General features: G+C 39.8%; 1 protein-coding gene across 3 annotated transcripts in view; it reads right to left on the reverse strand.

Annotated features, from left to right (window-relative positions):
- Window positions 1-565: 565 nt before the first annotated feature.
- The window catches only part of PAIP2B (poly(A) binding protein interacting protein 2B), a 40,749-nt gene continuing 13,390 nt past the window's right edge, over window positions 566-27,924 (reverse strand). For 2 of the 3 annotated variants that reach the window (XM_010361924.2, XM_030921607.1), the window contains exons 2-4: window positions 15,805-15,953; window positions 3,446-3,622; window positions 566-1,823 (exon numbers count right to left, since the gene is read on the reverse strand). In XM_010361924.2, coding sequence (XP_010360226.1) covers window positions 1,767-1,823; window positions 3,446-3,622; window positions 15,805-15,942 — 372 coding nt within the window. In that variant the 5' untranslated portion in view covers window positions 15,943-15,953 and the 3' untranslated portion in view covers window positions 566-1,766. Of the gene's footprint in view, window positions 1,824-2,928; window positions 3,204-3,445; window positions 3,623-15,804; window positions 15,954-27,924 lie in introns of those variants that run through there. The other variant, XM_010361926.2, reaches the window with a different exon arrangement.

The raw sequence follows: 27,924 nt of genomic DNA on the forward strand, positions 1-27,924 counted from the left end.
ACACAGAGGCTTTGGGAATTAATGTGTCTGTCTGGTAATGCAAGTTCTCTAAGCTACTCTCCTATGACATGTGACCTAACAAGGAATGCAATTTTTCAAGTGTTATAATCCTACAGACTTAAATAGGAAAAAATGTGTATTTTAAATCTGGCATTAGCTTGTCACTGTTCAAAGAGTCAACAAGAGCTCAAAAGGAGAATTTCTTCAGCTTTCCATACCCTAGTCCTTTCCTTCCAACCTCTGTCCCACATCCACATACTGAATTTATGCCAACTTTATTTCAAGTTACATATCTTTTCCCTATTAGGCCTATTACACAGCATAGCAGCAATCAGAGAGAAGCCACTATTACCTTCAGGGATCTTCAAGTTCTCATCCCTGGGAGAATGGCCTGGATGGTCTCTTATACATCACACTGCCATCTACATCTCTATATACAAAGGCAGCTCCTAGCACCCAGTTTAGTTCCCTAGGGTAGCAACCAAAGACCCCAACAAGTCAAAGGCAGGAAAGACAAAGAAACATATCCTAAGAGGTCAATCTAGGAAACCTGCAAAGCTGGGTATGTGGGAACAGTAAAATGTTTTAATAGCTGAAAAGATGCCAGAGGGTCAGGTACACAGTCACATGGGTCAAGCAGGACTCACTTTCCTAGGCTGGTTTTGAGTTCCTTTCCAAAATTCTGTAATGTGGGAAGAAATATCCAAACTGTGAACTGAGCTTCTTACTAGTGTCCTGAAAAACATTTCCTTTAAAAAGTGCATAAACTTGTCTGAGGGAATTGAGACACCAGGAAGACCAAGTGTTGATGAGGCTGGAAAAAAAAAGCTGTCCAAATAAAATTAAGACACAACAGATTCAAGGATGACTTCTGCAGGCTCATGCTAATTGCCAGCACACCAGGCCTCCCCTATGTTTTTGGCAGCAATATCTTTTCTTAAAAACAGAGTATGATAGGGTGGAAAGGAGGCCGGGGAATAGACTTCATGAAAGATGAGGTGGCAGATCAACAATAGTGCTCTTCTACTTATAAATGGTGAGTCTGATGGTGATGGTGAACACAGGCTTATGAACAGGACAACAGTAACTAAATGACTCAAGTGACAACCACCATCACAGCCCAGCTTCTGATTTACAACTTTCAACAATCATCAAAGTTACTGTAAACTAAGTACTGTAAGTCTGCGTTTTCTTGAATGGGGTTCAGGACAAACAGGCAAGGGCTCGGCAGGGCATTGGTTATCCCAGTTCATTGCAGGAGACCCCAGCGATGGGGGAGCTGAGCCTCAAATTCTGGTTTGCACCACCTGCTCTTTCTGCTTGTCCCTTTTCCCATCCAATTCAATAGATTCCACAAAAAGCTCTCCAGGTGCTCACTGTCCTTGGTAAGTATACAGCAGGGTGAGAGGGGCATTTCCTAAATATCCAGTTTTTCTTGGTCAGCTTATTTTGTTTAAACACACACCGCAGAACACTCCTGATGAAGGGGGGAAAATGCAATTTCCTTAACTCGAAAGAGCTATTCAAAAAAACAAAACAGGAAACTGCGCCAAACAAAAATCAGCAGAACAAAACAGAAATACTCAGAGGCTTGTAGAATAAGACTGAGCATATTAGTTACTCAGAGTCACAGTATCGTGAGACCATCACTCCCTTTCCCTCTGTGCGTCCCTCACCCGTCCCATCCCCATCTTCAGCTCCACTATTTTGTGCATTACTATCCCCAGATGTGGGGACAGACAAGTCCTCCTCAAAGCTTTGTCGGCTCAGTACTTCTCTCCTGGAATAAACTCCTTGGCATCTGGGTTCAGGTTACTTTTGCTCTGAAACAAGAACCAAGAGATAATAAATCCTAAGGCAAGCTGCATTTTAAAACTTCCCCAGTCCATCATTATCAGTACCTTCCCCTTAGCTTCAGGGAGAGAAAGAAAGAAAATTCCTTGTAACTCAGGCTGTTATTGCTAGGTTGTTCTCAACTGCTCCTGACATAGCCCTGAGCAAACGAATCTTCTTCCTTCTTTAGACTCGTTTCCTTCCTGATGCTTTCCAAAATCTCCTCAGAGGCCTGTAAGTTCAACTCCAAGAAGAATTTTTCTTTTTTTTCTTTTCTTTTTTTTTGTTGAGACGGAGTCTCGCTCTGTCGCCCAGGCTGGAGTGCAGTGGCCGGATCTCAGCTCACTGCAAGCTCCGCCTCCCGGGTTTACGCCATTCTCCTGCCTCAGCCTCCCGAGTAGCTGGGAGTACAGGCGCCCGCCACCTCGCACGGCTAGTTTTTTTTTTTTGTATTTTTAGTACAGACGGGGTTTCACCGTGTTAGCCAGGATGGTCTCGATCTCCTGACCTCGTGATCCTTCCGTCTCGGCCTCCCAAAGTGCTGGGATTACAGGCTTGAGCCACCGCGCTCGGCCAAGAATTTTTTAATTAATTGAGTACCTTAACTTGGTGAAAACCTGGGTACTCGATCAGACCAGGTTGGATACCACAATCTCTATTTTTCTTCATTTTTCTGTACTCTCTTTGGTTCTCTACTCTTGTGAATATGCAACACCTTAGCAAACCACAGGGAAAGATTGTTCAGAATATGAGTTGTGTGAAAACTATATTGCTCACGGACTTTTTTTTTTGAGACAGTCTTGCTCTATCGCCCAGGCTGGAGTGCAGTGGTGCAATTTCAGCTCACTGCAACCTCCGCCTCCCAGGTTCAAGCAATTCTCCTGCCTCAGCCTTCCAAGCTGGGACTACAGGCATGCACCACCATGCCTGGCTAATTTTTGTATTTTTTTAGTAGAGATGGGGTTTCGCCATGTTGGCCAAGCTGGTCTCGAACTCTAGACCTCAGGTGATCCACCCGCCTCAGCCTCCCAAAGTGCTGGGATTACAGGTGTGAGCCACTGTGCCCAGCCTGCTCACAGACTTCTGACACTACATAAATATGAAAGGCAGGAAATTCATTTATCTGTTTTTCTAATTCTAAGTGGAGAAAATGACCTCTCAGGAGTACATTTCTTCCAAAATGAACAGTTAATTTTTATAACAGAATCATTTAGAAGTATATTAAATACAGATTTGAGGGACAGTAAAAGAGAAGAATAGCAGCAAATGATAACTTGAGAAGAAACTTCTTCAGTGTTCACATTGTTATCCTTAATCCCAGTTCTACTTTGAAGATCCCATTAGAAAGTAAAGGTTGGTGGCATCCAATCCTGGCAAGCAAAAAGAAAATAAAAGCTGGTGATGCTGGCAACAGTAATGTTTTATAGTGCTTTATGAGGAATGCATCTTCAATACACCCCTTATTAATAATGCCCATAAAACGACCAAAGAAACAACAGCTCACAGGGCTCCAGAGACTTGTTGAGGGTTGTAGGGCCAGAAAGAAAGTCTGTCATTCCAAATCCTATACTCTTTTCACTACATAACATGAGGAACTACATATGGCTCTTACCAAAATATCTTCAGAATCATGACCTTCACTGACTGACAGTCCATTTAACTGCTGTTGCAACTGTCCCATGGCCTGAGGCAGGTCTCGTGATGGAATAAACCAGTCTTGGTCTTCTTCATCCAGCATCTCTTGGAAGCAGCGGTCCAAGAAGTCTTGCTCCTGTAGTTCCTCCTCTACCTAGCAAGCAAAGGGGAGTAGTTCAGACTTACTGTCACAGAGGGACTTACCCCTTCCAGTTTTTCCTTCTCCTCTTTCCTTCAGAAGTTATTACTCTGCAGTTAAGAATGATCTTGAGCTGGGTGTGGTGGCTCACAACTGTAATCCCAGCAATTTGTGAGGCTGAGGCAGGAGGACTGCTTGAGGCCAGGAGTTTGAGACCAGCCTGAGCAACATAGCATGACCCTGTCCCTACAAAAAAAATTTTAAAAATTAGCCAGGCGTAGTGGTGTGTGCCTGTAGTCTCAGCTACCTGGGAGGCTGAGGGTGGAGGATCACTTGAATCCAGGAGGTCAAGGTTTCATTGAGCCAAGACTGTGCCACTGCACTTCAGCCTGGGCAACAGAATGAGACCCCAATTCTTAAAAAAAAAAAAAAAAAAAAAAAAAGAAAAAAGAAAAAGAAAAGATTTTATGATCTTACCTCAGGTCTAAGGGATCTAAGGATTCAATGTGTCTAATGACTAGCTAGAGATAACATAATTTTTATTTTTTCTCAACCAAATTCTATCAATAATAAGACTAAGAAAATAGTTATTCACAATAACAGAAATTCAAGGTCTCCGCAGATGTTCTACGATCTCTAATAGGTGATACAGATGTCACGGAAAATCATTTTAGACCCTAAAATTCTTTTTTTCAGTCTTCTTACAAAGTAACCCTTCTTAAATTTCCCATTTTACAAGAAGTATGAAAAAGATACAGCAAGTATATAACTAGTTCATGACCTGGCTAGCGGAGATAAAATCAAAACCAATGCTCTCAGCTTTTGGCCATTTTTTGGGTAAGGAAACCCTCAAGAGAGAAAAATACTTTCAGAACATTAGGAAGACATAAAGAACACTTTTTGGCATACCACTAGAAAATTATATAATCAATGTAGTATTCTTTCAAAAGATGAAATAATATGAATATTTAAACAACTCTGCATTTCTTAAACATTGCCCTAAACTAAAGCAACATATGTCTAGGATATTTTACACTTCTTTGCAGACATTGTTAACTCTTAGTAAAGAGTGTGGTTCGCTCTGCCGATTTCAGTGTCTTTGATAGGCCTCTTGCTTCATGTTTGGCATCCCTTTCCTGCAGGCTGCCTGGTGACAGATTCACAGCTCACTAGCACCACCACCAGAAGTGAGGTCAGGCAAAAAATAATTACCCAAATTAGAATATACAGTTACCTAATGAATTCAGAGGAAAAGTTACTGGTAGTGAGACTTAAGAATAGCATTTGAACACTACAGTTAGCCACACATGAAAATTAGACCATTATGAAGTGCTTAATAAAATATTCTCATGCCACAAGAAGTAACATGACCACTTAAGAGCTGCCCTGACTGTACAAGAGCTTAACAGCATGCTCGCTCTTATTAAATTTACCCCTGTTCATCGGCACAACCAATGAAAATGGTTGCTGGGCACAGAGGTGTAACAGAAACATGCTATGTGCAATTCACACAGATCCCGATAGAGCCACATTAGGTGGAAACTGTCTGTCCCCTTTAAACTTGTTTCCTTCTTCCCAGAGCACCAGGCTATTCAGTTAAAATCACATTTGTCACCTTACATGCTGTATATGGTCAAGTGACTATTCATCACAAAATGTTCCCACAAGGGGCGTGGACACTTTGGCATCCCTTGGTTTAAAAGGAGACCCCTTGCCGTGGCCTTTGGCTCTCTCCCTTTCCCAGCTGCTGGACTTCACGGTGTTCCCTCAGCCACTCAGCTGATACATGCCCTGGGGGTGGCAGAGCAATACCGTGGAAGGGACCAAGTGGGCACCAGATCACTTGTCTCTCCAGAATGCTTACCTTGGGCTGTTAACCTCACAGAGATATAAAACAATGCATTACTGCTGAATCTTTGTTGAAGCAGTCTAGCCAGCCCCCACCTCATGTACTTCTCTATTTCAGACTCACATCCTGCCAGTCCCCAAGGTCCCATTTGAGGCATGCCGTGCTGACCTGTCTGCATATAGCTGCTGTTTCCCACAAATCTATACCCAATAACACAGGGCATTAGACCAAAACCACTTTCTTTCATAAAATAAATTTCCTCACCTTTTCCCATAACACAAATTTTCCATGAAAACATTGCAAAAGGAGAGCAGAAACTAGACTTTTAGGAACTGGACTTAACCATGTCTAATTAATGAAAAATATTATATATGGGCACATGTTTTATTGCATTTTGCTGTACTTTGCTTCACAGATACTGCATTTTTACAAATTGAAAGTTTGTGGCAACCTTGCATCAAGCAAGCCTATTGGCGCCTTTTTATCAACAGTATGTGCTCACTGTCTGTGTCCCGTTTTGGTAATTCTCTCAATATTTCAAACTTTTTCATTATTATTATATCTGTTATAGTGCTCTGTAATCAGTAATCTTTGATGTTACAATTTTTAAAATTTTAGGTTTGAAGTACATGCGAAGGTTACATAAACACATGTCACAGGGGTTTGTTGTACATATTATCATATCACCAGGTATTAAGCTCAGCACCCAATAGTTACCTATTCTGCTCCTCTCTCTCCTCCCACCCTCCTCCCTCAAGTAGACCCCAGTGTCTGTTGTTCCTTGTGTTCATAAATTCTTATCAGTTAGCTCCCACTTATAAGTGAGAACATGTGGTATTTGGTTTCCTGTTCCTGTGTTAGTTTGCTAAGGATGATAGCCTGCAACTCCATCCATGTTCCTGCAAAGGACATAATCTCATTATTTTTTATGGCTAAGTAATATTCCATGGTGTATATGTACCAAATTTTTTTTTATCCAGTCTGTCACTGTTGGATGGGCATTTACTTGATTCCATGTCTTTGCTATTGTGAACAGTGCTGCAATGAACATTTGTGTACATGTGTCTTTATGATAGAATGCTTTATATTCCTCTGGGTCTATACCCAGTAATGGGATTGCTGGGTTGAATGGTAGTTTTACTTTCAGCTCTTTGAGGAATCGCCATACTGCTTTCCACAACAGCTGAATTTACACTCCTACCAACACTGTATAAGTCTTTTCTTTTCTCCACAACCTCACCAGCATGTTTTTTCGTTTTTTTCTTTTTTACTTTTTAGTAATAGCCATTCTGACTGGTGTGAAATGGTATCTCATGGTGGTTTTGACTCGCATTTCTCTAATGATCAGTGATATTGAGCTTTTTTTCATATGCTTGTTGGTCGTATGTATGTCTTCCTTTTGAGAGCTGTCTGTTCATGTCCTTTGCCCACTTTTTAATGGGGTTGTTTTTCTCTTGTAAATTTAAGTTCCTTGTAGATGCTGGACATCAGACCTTTGTCATGTGCATAGTATGCAAATATTTCCTCCCATTCTGTAGGTTGTCTGTTTACCCTGTTGATAGTTTCTTTTGCTGTACAGAAGCTCTTAAGTTATTTAGATCTCATTTGTCAATTTTGGCTTTTGTTGCAATTGCTTTTGGTGTCTTTGTCATTAAATCTTGGCTCATTCCTATGTCCGAGATGGTATTGCCTAGGTTGTCTTCCATGGTTTTTATAGTTTTGGGTTTTAGCCAGGCGCGGTGGCTCAGGCCTGTAATCCCAGCACTTTGGGAGGCCGAGGCAGGCAGATCATGAGGTCAGGAGATTGAGACCATCCTGGCTAACGTGGTGAAACCCCGCCTCTACTAAAAAATACAAAAACTTAGCCGGGCGTGGTGGCAAGCGCCTGTAGTCCCAGCTACTCTGGAGGCTGAGGCAGGAGAATGGCGTGAACCTGGGAGGCGGAGCCTGCATTGAGCAGAGATCACGCCACTGCACTCCAGCCTGGGCTACAGAGCGAGACTCTGTCTCAAAAAAAAAAAAAAAAAAAAAAAAAAAGTTTTGGGTTTTACATTTGTCTTTAATCCATCTTGAGTTTATTTTTGTATATTGTGTAAGGAAGGGGTCCAGCTTCAGACTTCTACATATGGCAAGTCAGTTATCCCAGCACCATTTATTAAACAGGGAATCTTTTCCCCAGTGCTTGTTTTTGTCAGCTTTGTCTAAGATCAGATGGTTGTACATGTGTGGTCTTATTTCTGGGTTCTTTATTCAGTTCCACTGGTCTATGTGCCGGTTTTGGTGCCAGTACTATGATATTTTGGTCACTGTAGACTTGTAGTATAGTTTGAAGTCAGGTAATGTGTTGCCTCCAGCTTTGTTCTTTTTACTTATGATTGCCTTAGCTATTCATGCACTTTTTTGGTTCCATATAAATTTTGAACTATTTTTTTCTAGTTTTGTGAAGAATGTCATTGGTAGTTTGATAGGAATAGCATTGAATCCGTAAATTGCTTTGGGCAGTATAGTCATTTTAATGATATTGAGTCTTCCTATCCATGAGCACGGGATGTTTTTCCATTTGTTTGTATCTTCTCTGATTTGAGCAGTGTTTTGAAATTCTCATTGTAGAGATCTTTTAACTCCTTGGTTAGCTGTATTCCTAGGTTGTGTGTGTGTGTGTGTGTGTGTGTGTGTGTGTCAGCTGTGAATGGGACTGCCTTTCTGATTTGGCTCTCAGTTTGGTGGTTGTTGGTGTATAGGAATGCTAGTGGTTTTTGTACATTGATTTTGTATTCTGCAACTTTGCTGATTGAAGTTATCAGCTGAAGGAGCTTTTGGGCTGAGACTACGGAGTTTTCTAGATATAGAATCATGTTGTTTGCAAACAGATATAGTATGACTTCCTCTCTTCCTATTTGGATGCCCTTTCTCTTGCCTGATTTCTCTGGCTAGGACTTCCAATACTATGTTGAATGTAAGTGGTTACAGAGGGCATCCTTGTATTGTACCAGTTTTCAAGGGGAATGCTTTCAGCTTTTGCTCATTCAGTATAACGTTGGCTGTGGGTTTGTCATAGATGACTCTTATTATTTTGAGGTATATTCCTTCCATACCTAGTTTATTGAGAGTTTTAAACATGAAGCAATGTTGAGTTTTACCAAAAGAATTTTCTGCTTCTATTGAGATAATCATGTGGCTTTTATCTTTAGTTCTGTTTATGTGATGAATCACATTTATTGATGTTTGCATGTTGAACCAACCTTGCATCCTAGGGATGAAGCCTACTTAATCATGGTGGATTAGCTTTTTGATGTGCTGCTGGATTTGGTTTGTAAGTAATTTGTTGAGGATTCAATGTTCATCAAGGACATTGCCCTGAAGTTTTCTTGTTTCGTTGTGTCTCTGCTAGGTTTTGGTAACACGATGATGCTGGCCTTGTAGAATGAGTTGGGGAGAAATCCCTCCTCCTCAATTTTTTAGAATAGTTTCTGTAGGAATGGTACCAGCTCTTCTTTGTACATCTGGTAGAATTTGGCTGTGAGTCCATCACATCCTGGGCTTTTTTGGTTGGTAAGCTATTTATTACTGAAACCATTTCAGAGCTCATTATTAGTCGGTTCAGGGAATCAATTTCTTCCTAGCTCAGTCTTGGGAGGGTTTATGTGTCCAGGAATTTATCCATTTCTCCTAGGTTTTCTAGTTTGTGTGTGTAGAGTGTTTGTAGTACTTTTTGATGGTTGTTTTTATTTCTGTGGGTCAGTAGTAACATTCCCTTTGTCATTTCAAATTGTGTTTATTTGGATCTTCTCTATCTTCTTCTTAATTACTATGGCTAGTAGCCTATTAGTTTTTTGTTTGTTTGTTTGTTTGTTTGTTTTGAGATGAAGTCTCGCTCTGTCACCCAGGCTGCAGTGCAGTGGTGCGATCTCAGCTCGCTGCAACCTCCGCCTCCTGGGTTCACGCATTCTCCTGCCTCAGCCTCCCACGCAGCTGGGATTACAGGCGCATGCCACCATGCCTGGCTAATTTTTGCATTTTTAGTAGAGATGGGTTTCACCATGTTGGCCAGGCTGGTCTCAAATTCCTGACCTCAAGTGATCTGCCCACTTTGGCCTCCCTAAGTGCTGGGACTACAGGCATGAGCCACCACGCCTGGTCTATTTCGTTAACCTTTTTCAAAAAACCAACTCCTGGATTTGCTGATCTCTTAAATGGTTTTTCATGTCTCAATTTCCTTCAGTTCAGCTCTGATTTTTGTTATTTCTCATCTTCTGCTAGCTTTGGGGTTGATTTGTTCTTGTTTGTCTAATTCTTTCAGTTGTGATGTTAGGTTGTTAATTTGAGATCTTTCATCACTTTGTGAGGTGGGCATTTAGTGCTATGAATTTCCCTCTTAAAACTGCCTTAGCTATGTCCCAAATATTCTGGTATGTTGTATCTTTGTTCTCCTTATTTTCAAATAACTTGATTTCTGCCTTAATTTCATTATTTACCCAAAAGTCATTCAGGAGTATGTTGTTTAATTTCCATGTAATTGTATGGCTTTATTTTCATTGTGTTGACTTCTATTTTTATTGTCCTGTGTTCTGAGAGTGTGTTTGGTATGATTTTGGTTCTTTTACACTTGTTGAGGATTGTTTTACGTCCAATTATGTGATCAATTTTAAAGTGTGTGCCATGTGGCAATGAGACGAATGTATACTCTGTTGTTTTGGGGTGGAGACTTCTGTTAAGGTCTAGCAGGTACATTTGGTCCAATGGTGAATTTAAGTTCTGTATACCTTAGTTAATTTTCTGCTTCAATGATCTAATACTGTCAGTGGAATATAGAAGTCTCACATTATTAATATTGTGTGGGAGCCTGTCTCTTTGTACCCAGATTCATAAAGAACTTGCTTTATGAATCTGGGTGCTCCCATGTTGTGCACATATGTATTTAGGATAGTTAGGTCTTCTTGCTAAATTGAACCCTTTACCATTATGTAATGTCCTTCCCTTGTCCTTTTTAATCTTTGTTGGTTTGAAATCTGTTTTGTCTGAAATTAGGATTGCAACCCCTGCTTTTTTCTGTTTTCCATTTGCTTGGTAGATTTCTCTCCATCCCTTTATTATGAGCCTATGAGTGTCATTATGTGTGAGAAGGGTTTCTTGAAGACAGCATACTATTGGGTCTTGCTTTTTCATCCAGCTTGCCACTCTGTTCCTTTTAAGTGAGGCATTTAGCTCATTTACATTCAAGGTTAGTATTGATATGTGTGGATTTGATCTTGTCATTGTGCTGTTTGCTGGTTATTATGTTGGCCTGTTTGTGTGGTTGTTTTACAGTGACACTGGTCTGTGTGGTCAAGTGGGTTTTTGTATTAGCTGGTAGTGGTCTTTCCTTTCTATATTTAGTGCTCTTTTCAAGGTCTCCTGTAAGCCAGGTTTGGTAGTAATGAAGTCCCTCAACATTTGGTTATCTGAAAAGGATCTTATTTTTCCTTCATTTAGGAAGCTTAGTTTGGTTGGATATGAAATTCTTGGTTGAAGATTTTTTTTTTCTCTAAGAATGTTAAATATAGGCCCCTAATCTCTTCTAGCTTATAGGGTTTCAGCTGAGAGGTCTGCTGTAAGCCTGATGGGGATCTCTTTGTAGGTGACCTACCCTTTCTCTCTAGCTGCCTTTAACGTCCTTTCATTTTGACCTTGGAAAGTCTAATGATTATGTGTGTTGGGAATGATCTTCTTGTGTGGAATCTTGCAGGAGTTCTCTGTATTTCCTGAATTTGACTGTTGGCCTCTCTAACATGGTTGGGGAAGTTTTCATGGATGGTATCCTTGTATTAGTCTGTTTTCACACTGTTGATAAACACATACCCAAGACTGGGCAATTTAAAAGAGAAGGAGGTTTACTGAACTTATAGTTCCATGTGGCTGGGGAGGCCTCACAATTATGGCAGAAGGTAAAAGGCAAGGAGGAGCAAGCCACATCTTAGATAGATGGCAGCAGATGAAGAGAGAGAGCTTGTGCAGGTAAACTCCCATTTTTTAAAACCATCAAATCTCGTGAGACCAATTCACTATGATGAGAACAGCAAAGAAAGACTCACCCTCATAATTCAGTCATCTGCCATCAGGTCCCTCCCACAACACATGGGAATTATGGGAGCTACAAGATGAGATTTGGGTGGGGACAGAGAGCCAAACCATATCAATCCTGAAATATATCTTTCAAGTTATTTACTTTGTTCTCCTCCCTTTCAGGGATACCAATGATACATAGATTTGTCCTCTTTACATAATCCCATACTTCTTGGAGGTTTTTGTTCATTCCTTTTTATTATTCTTGCTTTATTTTTGACTGTCTTATTTAAAATTTTTGAAATGGAGTTTCACGCTTGTTGCCCAGGCTGGAGTGCTGTGATGTGATCTCAGCTCACTGCAACCTCCGCTTCCCAGGTTCAAGAGATTCTCCTGCCTCAGCCTCCTGAGTAGCTGGGATTACAGGTGCTTGCCACCACGCCCAGCTAATTTTTGTATTTTTAGTACAGACGGTGTTTCACCATGTTGGCCAGGCTGGTCTCTAACTCCTGACCTCAGGTGATCCCTGCCTCAGCTTCCCAAAGTCCTGGGATTACAGGTGTGAGCCACCATGCCTGGCCTGTCTTATTTTAGAGAACCAGTCTTCAAGTTCTGAGATTCTTTCCTCGGCTTGGTTTATTCTGCTGTTAATACTTGTGATTGCATTATGAAATCATTGTGTTATTCAGCTCTGTCAGACCTGTTAGGTTCTTTTTTATACTGGCTATTTTGTCTTTCAGCTCCTGTATCACTTTACTATGATTCTTATTTTCCTTGGACTGGGTTTTGCTATCCTCCTGAATCTTGATGATCTTTGTTCCTATTCATATTCTGAACACTATGGAAATGACAACAAAGGATTTAGAATATTACATAATCAACTTAGTTGATAAAGCAGTAGCAGGGTTTGAGAGAACTGTTTTTTCCCTTGAATTTCCATTTTATCCAGTACTGATATTGCTTTATGTTTGAAATTTCCTGATATTTTCTGACTTCATTATATTATGTTTTCCTTTTCTGAAGCATTTTAATTCAGATGTTTCTCTTTTAGGTTCTTTACATGTGAACCTGTTTCCCTTATTGTGGAAGTAATCCATTTTCTTTGCATATGAGTTGGGAAATCAGAACTAAGAAAACCAAATTGGAAGGAAAAAAAAGCCCCCCTAATCTCAACACTCACACATAATGAATATTGTTGACATTTTAGAATATATATACCCTGATTTTTACTTAATAGACACCCCATGGGGAAATGACAGAAGCTTAGAGTAAAAAAAAAAAAAAAAAAGTCTCCTAGTTAGAAATGACCCATAAGATTTTAAAAATCACTAAGCATTTTCCATCTTCTTCTGTAGCCTGAATAGCCAGTGAGAGTGTATCTTGCAAGTTGCATATAATTAGATTTCTCCTTTTTTTCCCCCCTTAATCCAACTGCATCTTTTTTTTTTTTTTTTTTTTTTTGAGATGGAGTCTCACTCTGTCACCCAGGCTGGAGTGCAGTGTTGTGAGCTCAGCTCACCACAAGCTCTGCCTCCTGGGTTCACATCATTCTCCTGCCTCAGCCTCCCAAGTAGCTGGGACTACAGGTGCCTGCCACTTATCTTCTCTCTTAGAAATTCTAGCCAGGCACTGTGACACATGCCTGTAGTCACAGCCAATCAAGAGGCTGTAGTGAGAGAACCACTTGTGCCTAGGGGTTCAAGTCCAGCCTGGGCAACACAGCAAGACCCCATTTCTTAAAAAATTCTGTATGTGTGTGGGTGTTGGGGGATATAAGCCATTCACAATTCTAACTAGTATGTTAGGTCTTACTTCTTCTTTCCTGAGTTACTTTAAAATAAAAGTCCCACTACTTTTCTTGAGACTTAATCCTCCCCCCCACCAAAACTACATTTCAATCCACTTCCATCAGCCTCACAGTCAGTGAAAATCTTTTCAAAAGACCAATGAATGTCACTCCTGGTTTGGGGGGTTGTAAGCTGTTTTCATCTTATTCTATGTTTTGTTAAATATTTTATTAGAAAGTCAGAAGACATTATATCAGGGTTGCTAGCTAGAAACCAGTTTCTACTCCTTAAGATAAAACTCAAGGTACATGGTATGCAAAACCACTTCTGAATTACCATGAAAACTATGCTAGTAATGGAATGGGGTTTGGTGGTGGTAAAAACTGTACAGCACACCATAGTGTAACAGAGTAATGTACAGGTGTTCAGAAAGAGCTAACATCAATTATATCCCAGATTCCTAAACCCTCCTGCTCCCAAATAAAGGATAAAGAAGGCTTCTCTGAAATACTTAATCCTATGACCTGAAATCATGTAATAGTTTTAAAATTACGTTGCCAGGCCAGGCGCGGTGGCTCACGCCTGTAATCCTAGCACTTTGGGAGGCCGAGGCAGGCAGATCACTTGAGGCCAGGAGTTTAAGACCAGCCTGGCCAACATGGCGAAACCCCATCTCTACTAAAAATGCAAAAATTTGCCGGGGATGGTGACACATGCCTGTAGTCCCAGCTACTCAGGAGGCTAAGGCATGACAATGGTTTGAGCCTGGACTATGGAGGTTGCAGTGAGCAGAGACTGAGCCACTGCACTCCAGCCTGGGTGACAGAGTGAGACTCCGTCTCCACAAACAAACAAACAAAACCCAAAATTATGTTGCCAAGCTAGTATTCCTGTAAAACATTAGGGTTGGGGGAATTTGAGCAAACAATTGTTTATCCGCTCAGCCCTTCTTAGGGCCTGGTATTTACTGCAATATTGGAAGCTGCCATGCATATATCTGTCATTGCTTACCTAGATCTCCAGAAATAAAAGTTATAATTTTTAAAGCTTCTCAACAGTCTTTCCTCAATCTCTTTGTGCGGTGTGTGTGTGTGTGTCTGTGTGAATGTGTATGTGTGTCTCTGCAAGCCCCTAGCTTTCCAGCACTTTTCTTTGTACCCTGTCTCTGAGTTTGCTAAACTCCTGAATGTAGGAACGCACAGCTGACCCACAGTTCAGACATCTGGCTTCTAATAGTCCAGGTGCAATACTGATCACTGGGATTAAGAGCATGTCAGTGAGTGTTAACAAAGCTAGTGAAAACTGTTTTATGTTTTCAACAACATATGTTTCATTCAGAGGCTGGATAAAAGCAGAGTGAAACCATTAGGTCAACAAAAATGCCAAACACGACTGTTCTAAAGTCCCACGGAAAACATACTTACCTTCAGTGAAGAGTTCTTAATCTTTTTTTTTTTTTTGAGACAGAGTCTTGCTCTGTAGCCCAGGCTGGAGTGCAGTGGTGTGATTGGCTCACCGCGACTTCCACCTACCAGTTTAAGCAATTCTCGTGTCTCAGCCTCCCAAGTAGCTGGGATTATAGGAGGATGCCACCATGCCCAACTAATTTTTGTATTTTTGGTAGAGATGAGGTTTTACCATTTTGGTCAGGCAGGTCTTGAATTCCTGACTTTACGTGATCTTCCCGCCTTGGCCTCCCAAAGTGCTGGGATTACAGGTGTGAGCCACCACACCTGGCCTTAAACTTCTTTTATGTCTTCATTTATTTTCAAAATGAAATGCAGAGTATCACATTTCCTATAAGCAAGTGAAAGCAACAAACTACAGAGTATATAGAAAAACAACCTCACTACCATTCTGTTTTTTAGTGCTCTACTGTTCAAGCAAATAATTTCACATTGATCACTATAGAGAGTTAAAGAACCACTGTGCTTCCTAGGATTAAAGGTAGAATCAGGGCAGGATAAAGGACCTCAGCTACCATGGTTTGGTACAGGGTTTTATGTCAGTCCTCTAAGATTGAGAAGAGTCTTGTATGATTTAAATTCTGGGAATATTCTAGAATGGTCTACAGTTGCTGAGAGAAATGTCATAAACAAATCTAGCCAGAACAAGGCTGAGGGCAGGGACCCTCTGCAGTAATTACCATGTAATGTGAACTACACTTAAAAGGCATATTATAGTGTGGAGTATATGCAAATCTATTTGGTTATACATGGGCTCTCACGTGAGGATTTTCAGATATCAACTAATTAGTCTGACATTTGTTTTCTCTTTTAATCAACATGGTAAGAAAAATACAAATATCTTCCTCCAAGGTACTATCGCTCTGGTCTCTTACCAGATGAAGATGTTTCCTGGTCATTCCAGATGAGGCCCCCCCCGACCCCCGCAATGAATTTTTAAGTTATTCTAAAGCTAACTGTATCCATTTCTTTTTGTAACAAACTGGCAGTAAAATATTATAGCTATTGAGTTACACGTATCATCAACCTTCCACTTTTCCACTCTTTCTTTACCTGTCTGTTGAAATCCTCTTCATTCTCCATCCACATGTACTCTGCAAATGGGTTTTCCTTTTCATCGTGCCCACTTAACCCCTGGTCCTCTTTGGATTTTACACTGGGTGATGTATTTGCCATATTGGATCCATTCATTATGATAGAACCTAAAGAGGAGCAAAAGAAAAGATAAAATGAATATAAGGATAAAGGAAATGTAGACCTAAAACATGCAGATTCTGTCAGAAGCTTCTGAAATTCTAGTCAAAGATTTTAACTATAAACAGAAACTTAGTCTGTAACTCTTATAAAACCATCCATATCCTACAGTTAACAACTAGACAGATGTACAATTATTTAAAAGTTAAAAGAAAAGATGTCTATTAACACCTAGGCTCACTTAGTACTTTCTAGGCAAGTGGGACGGGGTGGGAGGGGTAGGAATCTTCCCATGCCAAATTTCTGTAGGTCCTGGAACCTAGTGAAGATCATTACAGCTTCCTTAATATCTGATAGAGAAAATGCATTCTTAATGAACATTGTAAGTACCTACTCCTTATTCTAATTCTCAAGCTGTTTTTCTTTAAAATGTATTTAAAAATACGTTTATCATATTGATAAGCAAAATGGAAAAAACAAAAGTCACCTGTTGTCCAGTCATCCAGAGTTAAGAACAATTAACAATGTGGTGCATATAACCTTCCTGAATTCCCATACGTTTGTGTAGATACAAACATACACACATATTTCCCAAGTATCCACTCTCAATAGTAATAGGATCATGTGATACAAGATGCCCCATCATTTGCTTTTTCTCATTCTTATGTTATTTAATAATATAGCCATACTATCTTTTGGGGGTGTTTCCAATGTTTCTGTTTATAAAGGTTCTACTTTATCAAGGTCTTTTCTAATTATTTATTTAGGATATCTCCTAGAAATAGAGCTGTTACATTGGAGAATTATGTTCTCTTTTTTAAGGCTCTTGGCATTGCCACACTACCATAAGAATTTAAATTCCCACCAGTAGTGTGGAAGTGCCCGTTTCCCAATGGAAACGGGTATTAATCATGAGTATTATTTTCTAAACCATTGCTAATCTCGTAAGATAAAACTTGCATTTTTTTACATTTCTTTAATTTTTACTGAGGCTGATTATCTTAAGATATGTTTACTGGCCATTTATATTTCTTATTCTGTAATTTTACTGCTAAAGTACTTTGCCCATTTTTCTACTGGGGTATATATCTTTTCCTTATCTTTTGTAAAAGTATGTATTATATTTGTTATAATTTTTATTTTTTATAAAATAATTTAAATGAAAGTTTATAACTATGTTATTCAGTATATGTAATTTTTTAGTGGCAATTTTTTTTGGCCTTAATTTTTTTCTAGCTCATGTATATGTTTCTGTCTACAGCTTTGTAAAATTGTATGTAAATAAAATTGTTTATTTTGACTTCTAAACCCATTTTGATGTTTTTGCTATCATTTCGAATATATCTTTTTCTGTTATTCTTCTAAATCTTAACAATTCCTAAAAAATCATTCCAGTCTTCATTCACTACTTTCCTTCTTTACTTATTCACCACTTCCCTTCTGTACTTAGTACACTACTTAATTGTTGTTTCATATGCATAATTTTTCTCCTTCCAATTAGATTCTCAATTCCTGACAAGCAAGATTGAGTTTAATAGATTTTGTAACTCACCACAATATTAGGAGTTCCATAAATACCTGAGGCTTAATTGTATTTAGGCAACTTTCCCTCTCTAACTCATCTCCCTTCAACCTTGACTCCATCTCTACCCCGACCCCCAAGTTTTAACAAATTATTTCCTAGGGGTTCTTTCCATCTCGGCAACACTCGTGAATAAGTTATTTTCTGCTTCTGGATACAGTAAAATATTCTTTCTTCGTTCTCTTTAAAGATTTTTTTGTTTTTGTTTTTTGTTTGTTTTGTTTTGCAATTTCCTAACCTGTTATGGATATTAGAAATGCAATATACTAAAAAGACAAGGTAAAATTGTAAAGAGTAAAGAATAGATGGAAAAACAACTCAGTGGTACATAGTTCTAAAATAATTCATTTAAAATAGAACCATTTAAATCACTGTAGGTTTAAATAAGGCTACCAGTATGAAATATATCTGTTTAACATATTTTAAACAGAAACAAAAGAAATCAATGTCTATTCCAAATACAGACCCACAATAATAATTTCATAAGCTATAGAGGGGAAGAAACCAGTTCTTTATTTTTACCACTTCCATCTGTAGCATAACAATGATAGAAGCAAGGCTGTTCTAAATGCCAGGGCAACAGTATTTGCCCTGTAAGTAAATGGGGTATTCCTAAGCACAGAGACTCTTAAAGGTCCTGAACCTTGCTAGGTAGCAAGATATACTGTACTATTGTTTCCAAAGATTTGGCAGTTGTTTGCAACTAGCACACTGACTTCTCACCATCAATATGGAAAATCACTACACGGAAGCAGAAATTAGAGTTCAGTTTTTTAAAAAAAAATCTTCCTGTGCCCAAAATAAGTTCTGAGTGCACATGATTGTAAGGAAAAAGGGAAAGGGAAGGCAAAGGAAGCAAGAAAGTAAAAAAAAAAAAAAAAAAAAACCCTTCTAATTCAAGAGCAAGGTGGAGCACAGATAGCAAATTCCAGAATGTGCTTATTCATGAGAAAGGGAGAGGGGAATTACCATAAACTCAACGAAAACTGTTACTGAACTTAATGCAAATACTTCACAGAAGTTGAAAACACTGATATGGTATTGTCAATACTAGGCAAGTGAATCTCTTAGATTATACAGTGTTGATTTGTATTTTGTACTATTCAACCTGTGTTTTCCAAACAATTAGAAAGTTTGGTGTTTCCAAACAGCAGCATTCCAACAACTTAATTTTTATACTGTTTAAAAATTAATAAAGCACTTTCATACCCACACTTTAAGGCACATAGTTCAAGAACAACATTGTTTTGTGGGCCCTGCTGGGTATGAGTAAACTGCTGCTTAATGTGCCCTGGCTTTAGTAGCTAGGTGGCAATAGGGAGATTTTTGCTGGAGACTGGTAACTCCTAGGGAAGGCATTTGGATGTTTCCAACTTGGGGAAGACACGAGGGAAGACAGGATCATCACAACTTCCCTGAAGTTCCTGCTCCCAGTTTCACGTAACATTTTCTTTCTGTTTCCAGCTCTTTCCCAGGTCACTGTCCATGCTTGAGCACTGTGTTTCTCTAGCCATTCCACTTCACCATTTCACATTCATTATTTCACTTGATCCTCATCCACTTCAAGGATGAAAGTCTAGTGTAGTGAGGACAAAGAAAATATGCCCAAACCTTCCAGAGATGGGAGGAATGCTTGGTTACATAAATCGGGTTAAGAGGCTGAATGGTTGCCACGTTGTGAGTTACATTACAGAGAGGCTCATGGTACAAGGAAATGAACCACCATGTAAGGGAGCTTAGAAGTGCATTTTCCTCCCAGTCAAGCCTTCAGATGACATAGCAGCCCCAGACGACAGCTTGCCTGCAACTCTGTAAGAGTCTCAAGCACAGGCACTCTGCCAAACTACTCCCAGATTCCTGATGCACAGAAATTATGAAATAATAAATATTTGTTGTTTTAACCTGCTAAGCTCTGGGGAAAGTTGTCACCTAACAACAGCTTATACAGGTAGTCAATAAACACTGGCAATTAACTCTGCCACACAAACCACTATGTTATAACATCTTTTTATCTATCAAGAAGACAAATGTGCAATTTGAAATAGGTCACTGCCTGAGAAGCAGTTCTTTAAGATTTAGACCTTAACAGTAGATAAAGGAGTTTGTGTCTGGTCTGTGATTATATTGCATCTTGAAATCTAAGAACAATTTGAAACTTATTTCCCCTTCACCCAACTTTCCCTCTTATACACATGTCAAACATGCTGAAAATAAGAAATAACAGTTGTCACTTTGGCTGAAAATGGGAAAGCTCGCAACCCTGTTAATAGTCAATACAAGGGTGCTAAGGCCTGCCAAGCATTTGAGTTGGCACTATCATGGTCAAGGGTCAAGACATATTTGTGTCTAAAATATGTGGCTTGAAATAGGGACTTCCGTTCCAAGTCAGAAAGAACTCCAGGACTTTTAATGTATCTAGGATATTTCAAGGATACATGCTTCATCAGTTTAACACTTAAAACACCCACAACTTTCAGATCCAACATGCTCATACCAAAAACTAGCTATTCTTTGAACTTAAATAATATTTTTCAGAAGTTACAAACCTGCAATGTGCCTATAACAGTTTGCTAAGATTACTTAGGACTTTTGACTGAATTACCTGGAAAAAGTCTACTGAACAACTGAAATAAAAACTAGTCCCTCCTATTTTGTTTCCTACAGTTTTATTACTTTCTTCAGTCTGGTTAATATCATTTTAAAAAGTAAATATTGTGGATGACAGCTTTACATTTTATTTCAAATATTCTGCCACTGGATTCGGGTTTTGCTTTCTCTCAGCTACATCTTAACAACTAAGATCATAAATCTATTCACTCATTAATATCCGAGTGCCTACTGACCCTCAGTGCTGAGGCACTGTGCTTGACTCTTGCTTTGATAGGTACGCAGCCCTTGCCCTGGTGATATTTACATTCTCTCAGGAGAGAGACAAGAAAATAGTTAAAAATAATTATGATCCATGCTATAAAAGGGACTATTAGAAAACAACAGGGGGCCCAATCTAGTCCAGGAGAGGGGGATGGTTCAGAAAGGTTTCCCTGAGCAAGAAACATTTTCATCGACACCTAAAAAATATAAGTTTACTAGCAATAGGGATGAGAGAGAAAAGGATGTACAACGAATCAAAGGCAGGAGGGAACTTTCGGGAACTACAAGAAGGTAGATATGTATATAGCTGGAGAATGACAAGGAAGAGAGATGAGGTTGGAGAGGCAGGTGGGGCCAGATCAGATCATTCAGGACCTTAAGAGACTACATGAAGGATTTTGGATTTCATCCTAAATAATAGAAGCCATTATAAGGAGTTCTCAAATTCCTTATAATGCATTGTAGCATGATTCGACATATTTTGAGATCACTCAGGCTGCCATGTGGAAAATGGATTGGAGAGACAGAGAGTTAATAATGAGAGACTGGTAAGGAAGCTATTATTCCAATTGAGATGAAAAAAGGGTAGCTGCTTGAACTAAGATGATGGCAGTAAGAAGAAAGGAGGTAGACTCCAAAACTATTTTAGGAGGTTTCTGGTGATGAACTAGATGTGGGGAGTCAGAGTGAGGGAAATATCAAGGATAATTTTGGCACAAGCAACTGGGTGGATGGTAATGTCATTCACTGAGCTAAGGAACTCTGTGGGAAGGGCAAACTTTTCTTGGGTGGTGATAGGGGCGTGGGGGTAAAAAAGGTGATGAGTTCTATTTTGGACATGTTAAATTTGCAATGCTTCTGAAACACTCAAATGGTGACGTTAAGTAGGTTGGCTGTATGCACCAAGAATAGGAGAAGTCTGCCTAAATATAGAAAGTTGGAGTAGTCGTTTATATAAATGGTAACTGAAGTCATAGGAATAGAAGATACTGCCTATGGAGAAAATGCAAAGTGAGATGAGAAGAGGGTCCATGACCCAGCACTGATGTGTGTGAACATTTTAAAAAGTCAGGTAGAAGCCGGGCGCTGTGGCTCACGCCTGTAATCCCAACATGTTGGGAGGCCAAGAGAGGCGTATCACTTGAGGTCAGGAGTTAGAGACCAGTCTGGCCAACATGTTGAAACTCCATCTCTACTAAAAAGACAAAAATTAGCTGAGTGTGTTGGTGCATGCCAGTAATCCCAGCTACTCGGAGGCTGAGGCAGGAGAATCGCTTGGACCTGGGAGATGGAGGTTGTAGGGAGCTGAGATCGCACCATTGCATTCCAGATTGGGTGACAGAGCGAGACTCCATTACACACACACACACACACACACACACACACACACACACACACACACGTCAAGTAGAGAAGGAAGGCAACATGAAAAGGAAACTGAGAAGCAGTGTTGAGAAGACAATCAGAAGAGTGTGACATCACAGATGTCGATGGATTAAATGGTAGCCCCCCAAAATATATATGTCCATGTCCTAATCCATGGAATCTGTGAAGCCTACCTTATTTGGAAAAAAGGGTGTCTGTATATATAATTAAGGACTTTAAGATAAGGAGATCATCCTGAATTATTCAGGTGGGCCCTCAATTCAATGATAGGTATATAAGAGAAAAGCAGAGGGAGATTTAACATACACATAGAAGAGGAGGAGGCAATGTGACCATGGAGGCAGAGATTGGAGTGGTGTGGCCACAAATCAAGGAATGCCCACAGTCATCAGAATTTGGAAGAGGCAAAGAACAAATTCTCCCCTAGAGCCTCCAGAGGGAAAGTGGCCCTCCTGACGCCTTGACTTTGGACTTCTGGCCTCCAGAACTATGAGAGAATAAATGTTATTTTAAGACACCAGTTTGTGGTAATTTGTTACAGCAGCCACAGGGAATGAATCCAATTCCAGTAAAGTAGGAATACAGAAGGCTGCTGAAAGGTCAAGTAGGAGGAAGACTGAGAAGTGTCCATAGAATTCAGGACCATGGAGTCTCTGATGACCTTAATGAGAGCAGTTTCCATGGAGAAAAATGAGAATGAAAGCCAAATGGATGAATCGTAGGTGATACCAAGTATGAGATAACTCAGAGTCCAGCTGCCAAGGGAAGAGGCAGGAACAGACAGAAACTGGAGTGGTATGAAGTCCACGGAAATGACATCTTTAAAGATTAGAAAGTCTAGTTCATGTTTAAATGTTCATAGAAAGGGTCTAGTGGAGAGGGACAGGTTATACATACAGGAGGGAGAAGGTATAGTTGATAGTGTACGTCCTGGGAAGGCAGAAGGGAATATTTGTTTATTTTCGAATAGCTAATACATTCCCACCATTCAAAATCCAAATGCCTGGGATGCTTAATTAGTAAAAGATGGTTGCATGGTGAGCATGAAATCAGAGCAGTGGGAAGAGCATCAGGAGAAAGATTTTATCCATTACAAAGCCACATGAAACATCCTTACTCCACGGTGGGAAATTTCACTTCCCTGGTGGCAGGAATGCTTATATCCCCCAAGTGTAAGTTGGTCTGCCCAGACAGCTGCTGGATTAATGCATCAAACTCCAACTTTCTAACTTTGTGTTTATTCTTCTAATTTTTCACAGGGTCACACACATACACAAACACAAATGAACATTTTAAAGCTACATAAGCAATACAAGAAATAATTTTATAACGTCTTTTAAAACACATAGAACTTTTTCTTTTTTTTTTTTTTTTTTTTTTTGAGATGGAGTCTCACTCTGTCACCCCAGGCTGGAGTGCAATGGTGCGATTTTGGCTCACTGCAACCTCCACCTCCTTGGTTCAAGCAATTCTCCTACATCAGCCTCCTGAGTAGCTGGGACTACAGGCGCGAGTCACCATGCCCAGCTAATTTTTTGTATTTTTAGTAGAGACAGTGTTTCACTGTGTTAGCCAGGATGATCTTGATCTCCTGACCTCGTGATCTGCCCGCTTCAGCCTCCCAAAGTGCTGGGATTACAGGCGTAAGCCACCACACCCAGCCAGAACATATTTTTATATAGCATGTCATACTTTGCACTAAAATAATTTCTCCGTCTCCTCGTTTTACAAGATTTTCTTTTACTAAGTAAATAAACCCATCAGATTTTCTCCATTATTTGGTGAAGGATCAAGGAAAAAAAGAGAAAGTGGGAGTAGTTCAGTTTTTGGTGGGGTGAGGAGACATATGACATGTATATAGAATTTTTTTTTAAAGGTTACAGGTAACCAACCCAAATGTTCATCAATGACAGACTGGATTAAGAAAATGTGGCACATATACACCATGGAATACAATGCAGCCATAAAAAAGGATGAGTTCATGTCCTTTGTAGGGACATGGATGCAGCTGGAAACCATCATTCTCAGCAAACTATCACAAGAACAGAAAACCAAACACCGCATGTTCTCACTCATAGGTGGGAATTGAACAATGAGAACATTTGGACACAGGAAGGGGAACATCACACACTGGGGCCTGTCATGGGGTGGGGGGAGCAGGGAGGGATAGCATTAAGAGATATACCTAATGTAAATGATGAGTTAATGGGTGCAGTACACCAACATGGCACATGTATACACATGTAACAAACCTGCACGTTGTACTTGTACCCTAGAACTTAAAGTATAATAATAATAAAAAAAGAAAGAAAAAAAAATGTTCCAGGTAAATCTTGAATTAGAATGATTTTGTCCCACGTACTTCCATTTCATTTATTCCCAGAGAAGCTGCATGGACATTAACAGAAAACAAATTAAGTAGTCATTCTGCTAAGCCTTCCTATATTGACCTCAATGCACAAATGTTCCATTGGTTATCTTCCATTTGATGCAAGAACAGTGCTTGCAAATATGACGTCAGTGAGCTTAAGCAAACAGAAAATGGAGCTTACCTGCAATTACAAGTTAACAAGAAGTTTTCAAAAACGTTTTAGTTGACAAGGAAGTCAGGAAAAAGAGGGAAATCACTTATGTGATCTCTACATTTGTAAAATATATCAAAACAAAGGTAAATTACAAATAGAGGCATTTTCTAAATTAAACTCAAGACTGCCAGATGAGAAAGACAATATAAATACAATACAATCTCTTTTTCATTAATGTTTAAAACTTGTCCTATACTGACCTATAAGTCTGCCCCACTGATGAAATGGAATCTGAAAATTGGGATACAGATACTCTGGGAAGAATAATAAAACTGAACTTAATTACAGCAACAGTCTAGTCCCTGGACCAGACCCAAGAAAACAAAACAGAAGCATACTCAAATAGGATTAAGAATGCATTTAGCTGGCCAGGCATGGTGGCTCATGCCTGTAATCCCAGCACTTTGGGAGGCCGAGGCAGGTGCATCACCTGAGGTCAGGGGTTCTAGACCAGCCTGGCCAATATGGTGAAACCCCATCTCTACTAAAAATACAAAAATTAGCCGGGTGTGGTGGCAGGCGGCTGTAATCCCAGCTACTCGGGGAGGTGGGGGGTGGGGGGAGGCAGGATAATCGCTTGAACCCGGGAGGTGGAGGTTGCAGTGAGCTGAGATTGCGCCTTCGCACTCCAGCCTGGGGGACAAGAGCAAGACTTGTCTCCAAAAAAAAGACTGCATTTAGCAATTGGCAAGAAGGTCTATTCTAATTGAGCGGTTTTCAGTCTTAGGAGTACATAGAATCGCCTGGAAGTTTTTCCACATCCATACTTTGCAGATATTCTGATTTGCTAGGCCTGAGCCAAGGTCCTATTTTTGTATTTCTGCTTGTTAATTTGCTATAGGTAATTCTGATATATAGAAAGACTAAAGGCTTAAGAACAATTCTTCAAATATAGTGACAACCTCTACCCGGAATAGTCCAAATCCTAATTACCCTAATTCCTACACCAACAGTTCCCAAACTAGTGTTCTACAAACTACAGTCTTATGAATGTTCTTTGGGAAAAAAAAAAAAAATCATGGCCATGTGTAAATTCATTTTTCTGAAAAGTCCTGTTTAATTTACTAAGCATTTCCCAAATTTATGTATTGTTATCTTTATTACACATATTACATACATTTTTAATCTGGTAACTATTAACAATCCCAAAGTTTTAGAAACAACGCCCCAAGGATGTTCTGTGATATCACTATCATTCTACTGGATATGTACAGAACAGTCATAAAATATACTCCGCAAGGCATTTAAAGGCAGTTTCAAAGGTAGAATCAAAAGACTTGCCAAAAGTCAGTGGCAAGATTTCTAGATTCAGATCTGCCTTCTAGTCCTCAAGTTCCAACTCCTCGCCCCAAAGCCAATCAACTGTCCTCCTAGAATAACATCAAATAGCAATTAGCACATGGTCCTCGACTTCTCCAGATCAGCTCCAAAAAGACATAGACTATTAATGGGGGAAATATTGTGAAGTCTTTAACAGATAACGTTAATCAAAAACATCCCTATGGGTAAATTATTATATATAAAAAGCTTTTCTCACCAACATGTGTCTCTATACATTTCAGACTGATATGATGACAATTTGTTTTTTAAATGCATAATTATATCAAAGAAATGCTACTATAAAAGCCTGAATACAATCTCCGAGCCTAAGGTCTTCCCCATCTTCACCTCCCTCTCACATTTGATTATATGTATATTTGAGAGAGTATCACTCATTATTTGTTTTGGGACTAGTCTATAATCTTGGAAGTTTCTTGAGGGCAAGAATCAAGTCCTTTATAGCTTCTAGCATGCCTCTGTGCACCCACCAGGTCCTTAATAAATAATCTGTTGATTAACTGTCATTTTTAGAATGCTGTATTCTAAATCTCATTTCCTAGGCAGGAAGCCCATGCCCTTAGGGGTTAGGATCTGTGAGTGAGCACTCTTTGTTGAGTATGAACAGTTATTCCCCACAGTCAGAGACAGCACTACTCTGGAATCTGTTTTTGACAAATCAAGTTACTCAAGAGGGATTAAAAAACACTTATTTATATATTTTTTAGTAGAGATGGCATCTATGTTGCCCAGGCTGGTCTTGAACTCCTGGACTCAAGTGATCCTCCTGCCTCAGCCTCCCAAAGTGCTGGGATAACAGGCATGAACCACTATGCCCAGACTATTTTTTGATTTTTATAGAGACAGAGTCTCACTCTGTAGACCAGGCTGGAGCGCAGTGGTGCAATAATGGCTCACTGCAGCACTGAACTCCCAGTCTCAGGCAATCCTCCCGCCTCAGCCTCCCAACTAGCTAAGACTACAGGTGTGCACCACCAGGCATGGCTAATTTTTTTTTTTAAGAGTAGGGGTCTTGCTATGTTGCCCAGGCTGGTCTCAAACGCCTGGCTTCAAGCAATCCTCCTGCCTCAGCCTCCCAAAGCACCAGATTACAGATGTGAGCCACTGTGCCTGGCCGGGGGGGAGGGGGGAACACTTCTAATCTAGCAAATTTTGTGTTCTTGTTTACTATTTTAGCATTAATAACACCAAGTGACTTACATTCTCCTCATGAGCTGTATGCTAGGAATAAAAGCTTGCCACAGTGGAATTATCTAAACTAGAAGAAATCAATACCAGGGATCCCAACAAAAATCACCAAACGGGGCCACATGTTCATTTTATTTGATATATTTCTGGAAAAAAATGTTTGCCATAGCAAAGTGGAGAGAGGGGAGCCAAGCAGCAAAATACATCTGTAGTGAGGTAGAGAAAACAGTATCCACTAGAAATCTTTTCAGGAAGGGTGCCATTTTGGGTTGGAGAAACTCCTTGAAAGTTAATTTGGGGGAGAAGGAGAGTCCTTGAGGGACCAGGGTAAGGTCAGAACGTTTCCTGGGAGAAAGGGGAACATTTCTCTGGCTAATAAGGGCACAGTGCTGGACAGGGTGAAGAAGAAAAAGTCAGTCAAGAGTGGTACATTTCAGAACATGAAAGACCTCACACTGCATAAAATGGACTATACCTTAAGACTTCCAATTTTCAGTAAGACTCTTAGGCCCATATAAAATTCAGGAGACTGGATTTTTTGGTGTGGAAACCACTGAAGAGGCAGATTGTATGTCTAAATTGCAACGGCAAGACTTCAGTATGAACTGGGAACTTGTCCTGATTTATGAATTGGGAAAGCATTTAAGACAAGTTTCTCCAGGCCTCAAAGGGAATGAGAACCCCACTGGACAACCAAGTTACACAGAAAAAACAAGTATGGTAATCTATCCAAATACAAGGTGGAAAGAATGGCAATAAAATAATAGCTCTTCTAAGTACTTCAGTAACAGTCTCTCTTTTAATCTTCGTAACAATCCCACGAGGCAGGGATTATTAGTCTCCCAATTTTTTTCACATAAATACTCCGCCTTTCATTTATTTATTTAAAAAAATTTTTTTAGAGACAGGGTCTCACTGTGATGTCCAGACTGGACTTGAACTTCTAGGCTCAAGTGATCCTCCTGCCTCATCCTCTCAAGTAGCTAGGATTACAGGCATGAGCCACCAGAGATTCATTAAACACCTTGC

Source organism: Rhinopithecus roxellana, chromosome 17 (genome assembly GCF_007565055.1).
Source record: "Rhinopithecus roxellana isolate Shanxi Qingling chromosome 17, ASM756505v1, whole genome shotgun sequence".
NCBI lineage: Eukaryota > Metazoa > Chordata > Mammalia > Primates > Cercopithecidae > Rhinopithecus > Rhinopithecus roxellana.